Source organism: Dipodomys ordii, unplaced genomic scaffold, assembly GCF_000151885.1.
Source record: "Dipodomys ordii isolate 6190 unplaced genomic scaffold, Dord_2.0 Scaffold64, whole genome shotgun sequence".
In the NCBI taxonomy this organism is placed as follows: Eukaryota; Metazoa; Chordata; class Mammalia; order Rodentia; family Heteromyidae; genus Dipodomys; species Dipodomys ordii.
In genome coordinates, this window is record NW_012267280.1 from 1,448,658 (window position 1) to 1,451,890 (window position 3,233).

General features: G+C 57.3%; 1 protein-coding gene across 2 annotated transcripts in view; it reads left to right on the plus strand.

Annotated features, from left to right (window-relative positions):
• Positions 1 to 2,658, plus strand: part of Gng7 (guanine nucleotide binding protein (G protein), gamma 7) — a 66,440-nt gene extending 63,782 nt beyond the window's left edge. For both annotated transcript variants that reach the window (XM_013022774.1, XM_013022775.1), the window contains exon 4: positions 2,501 to 2,658. In XM_013022774.1, coding sequence (XP_012878228.1) covers positions 2,501 to 2,626 — 126 coding nt within the window. In that variant the 3' untranslated portion in view covers positions 2,627 to 2,658. The remainder of the gene's footprint in view (positions 1 to 2,500) is intronic.
• The last annotated feature ends 575 nt before the right edge of the window (positions 2,659 to 3,233 follow it).

Consider the following 3,233-nt stretch of genomic DNA (forward strand, 5'->3'; position numbering starts at 1 on the left):
CTTCCCAGCCCCTGATTGATTTCTGAAGCTTGAACTTAGGACCTCAAATTTGTTAGGCAAGCATTCTGCCACTGAAGCTACACCCCTAATACTTAGGCTGCACCCCTAGTGCTAAGCCACGCCTGTGTGTGTGTGTGTGTGTGTGTGTGTGTGTGTGTGTGCGCGCGCGCGCGTGTGTGCTAGTCCTAGGGCTTGAACTCAGGGCCTGGGAGCTGTTCCTGAGCTTTTTCACTCAAGGCTGGTGCTCTACCACTTGAGCCACAGTGCCACTTCCAGCTATTTGGTAGTTTACTGGAGATAAAAATCTATGGGCTTTTCCTGCCTGGGCTGGTTTTGAACCTCAATCCTCAGATCTCAGCCTCCTGAGTAGCTACGATAACCGGCATGAGCCACCGGCGCTGGGCTTGTGCTGGGTATTTTTGTTTCGCTTCCTGCCCGCACATGTGCCTGGACAGTGATCCTCCTGTTTTTAGCTTCCTGCCATAGCTGGGGTGACAAGCATGCGTCACTACACCCAGCCTCTCCCATTGAGATGGAGTCTGGCGGCCCGTCGTGCTTGGGCTGACCTGGAGCCTCCTGTGAACACCCAGAGTTCAGTCTCCTCCATAGCTCCGAGAGCGGGAGCAGGTATGCGCCTGGGACCCCGCCTTCCTTCCTGGCACCTCTGACCCCTGGTTTGCACAACTCTAGCAGTCCCAGTAAAGGAAGTCATGACTTGTGTCTACATTTTCCACTTCTACAAACAGTGGTGCGTGGACGCTCTGTGTGTGTGTGTGTGTGTGTGTGTAGAAGAGAGAGAGGTTTATTTTAGGAGTTGGCCCCCATGGGTGTGCCGGCTGGTGAGTGTGAAATTTGCTGGCCAGGCGGGCAGACTGGGGACACAGGGAAGGCTGGATGTTTGCCTCTGCCTGGAGACAGCATTCTGTTGTGGAGGCCCGTGGGGGAGGGGAGAATGTCACTTCCTTCAACTGATTGGACGAGGCCCACCCACATCAAAGGGTCAAACTTACTCAGAGTCTAGGGAGTCCCGTGACTATCACCTCAAAAAGTACCTTCCCAGCAACATCTAAAGTAGCGACACAACATGAGTCCTCAGGTCCTCCCAGCTAGAAGCACAGACAGACAGACAGACACACCTGCTGGTGTGGGAGGAGGAGTCAGGAAAGGGATTGTTCTCAGCTGAGGGTCCCCATCCCCGCGGGGGGGGGGGGAGGCGGGGCTCAAGGTGCCTCCCACGGTTCCCGGATTCCTGCAGCTGGGGACAGACCTGAGCAGGGAGCGCTCAAAGCATTCCTGGGGGCTGAAGACACGCAGGGCCTGGTTGAAGTGGTTTTCCCTCCGTGGGCCGGTGCCAGCCCTGTGCCAGCCGGGCCGGGAGAGCCGGCCTCCCGCTCATCAGGTCCTTTGAAGTTGGAGGAGCCCCAGGGGGGTTTGAACGTCTGTGGTGGGGAGTTGGGGCTCCACCCGGGGCCCTGCTGGCCTGAGGGGATTTTCTCTCAATGGAAGGGAGGAGAGATTGCCCCCCCCCCCCCCGCCATGCCGGAGCCAACCTGATTCCTCCAGGGCCTCCGTGGAGGGTAGCAGCCTGCACGTGGAAACCAAGAGTGGCCCTGGGGTCAGGGGTGCTCCCCCCCCCCCCGCCCAGATCAGCTTGGCAGGGTCCTGCAGCCCATCCTGGCGACTTGGGGAAGCACCAAAGGCCCAGGTTCTTGGGTCCCAGGGTGGGGACTTGATTGGTGATGTTTTGTTGGTCATGGGGCTTGAACTCAGGGCCTGGGCGCTGTCCCTGAGCTTCTTTTGCTCAAGGCTAGCACTGTACCACTTGAGCCACAGTGCCACTTCTGGCTTTTTCTGTGTATGTGGTGCTGAGAAATGGAACCCTGGGCTTCATGCATGCTAAACAAGCACTCTACCACTGAGCCACCTTCCCAGCCTGCTGGTCCTTCTTGTTAAAGCCTGGCAATGCTGCTGAAGGGTACACAGCCCATGTATAGGTGTGTGACTGTGTATCTATGTCCGTGTGTGTGTGTGTGTGTGTGTGTCTGTGTGTCTGTGTGTGCGCTGCTGGGTTTGGAACCCAGAGCCTCACACATGCTCAGTGGAGGTCACCACTGGCCCCCCTTCCAGCCCTCACTGGCTGTATTTGGTCTGTTGCCAACATAGTTTAGCCAACCCCTCTGTTGACTTCCAATAGGGATCCCCCCAGGAGGAGCCCAAGCCCCGTGAGCAGCACCCCATCTCCAGCTTCCCCTGTGGCGGGCGGGCGTTGCCTGCCAGTGGCTCCCTTCACTGAGTGCGGTGGCCTCAGGGTCAGTGTGTCAGAACCTCACCCCGTTCCTGGCTGAGCAATATTCCAGCATGGAGACAGACCACACTGTGGGTGTTCACACATCCACCTCTGCATTCGGGGCCATTTCCACTTTGTGGCCTGGGTGGATTGCACTGGTGTGGACACACCCGGGCCGACCCCTTCTCAGCCCCCCCATCTGTCTACACACAGGTGTCCAAAGCCGCCTCTGAGCTGATGAGCTACTGCGAGCAGCATGCCAGGAGCGACCCCTTGCTGGTCGGCGTCCCCGCGTCCGAGAACCCCTTCAAGGACAAGAAGCCCTGCGTCATCCTCTAGCTCTGTTCTGTGTGTGCTTGCCCCCCCCCCTCTCTCTCACAGTCTGAGACTCAAACTCAGTACCTGACACTTGGGCTCATTGGCTGGCACTCTACCAGCCTCCAGCCCCCACCCCATCTCAATTCTTAATTCAAGAAAAACCATCCGAGTCCACAAAAAGGAGTTGAGGTGCTGGGTGAGAGCCAAAAGCCCCCGCCCCGAGTCCTCCATGCCCACAGTCTGTCCTCTGGTGAAGCCGGGCTCCGTCACCCAGCACCCCAACTCCTCACCGCCTCCCCCAGCCCACCATGGCGGCCCGGCCGATGCACAAACCTCTCAATCACTGTTTGAATAACTGACTCAGAACCAAGAGAGAAAGGAGGCCCAGGCGGCCTCCGGCAGCTATCTGAAAATTAATTATTTGGGGAAAGTCTCGGGTGCTGGGATGTGTGTGTGTGCCAAAACTGGGGCTCGAACTCAGGACCTTATACTCTCACTTGGCTTTTTTTTTTTTTTTTTTCACTCAAGGCTGGCATTCTACTCCTTAAGCCACAACTCCATTTCTGGCTTTTTGCTGGTTCCTTGGAGATAAGAGTCACGGATTTTCCTGCCTGGGCTGGTTTTTGAA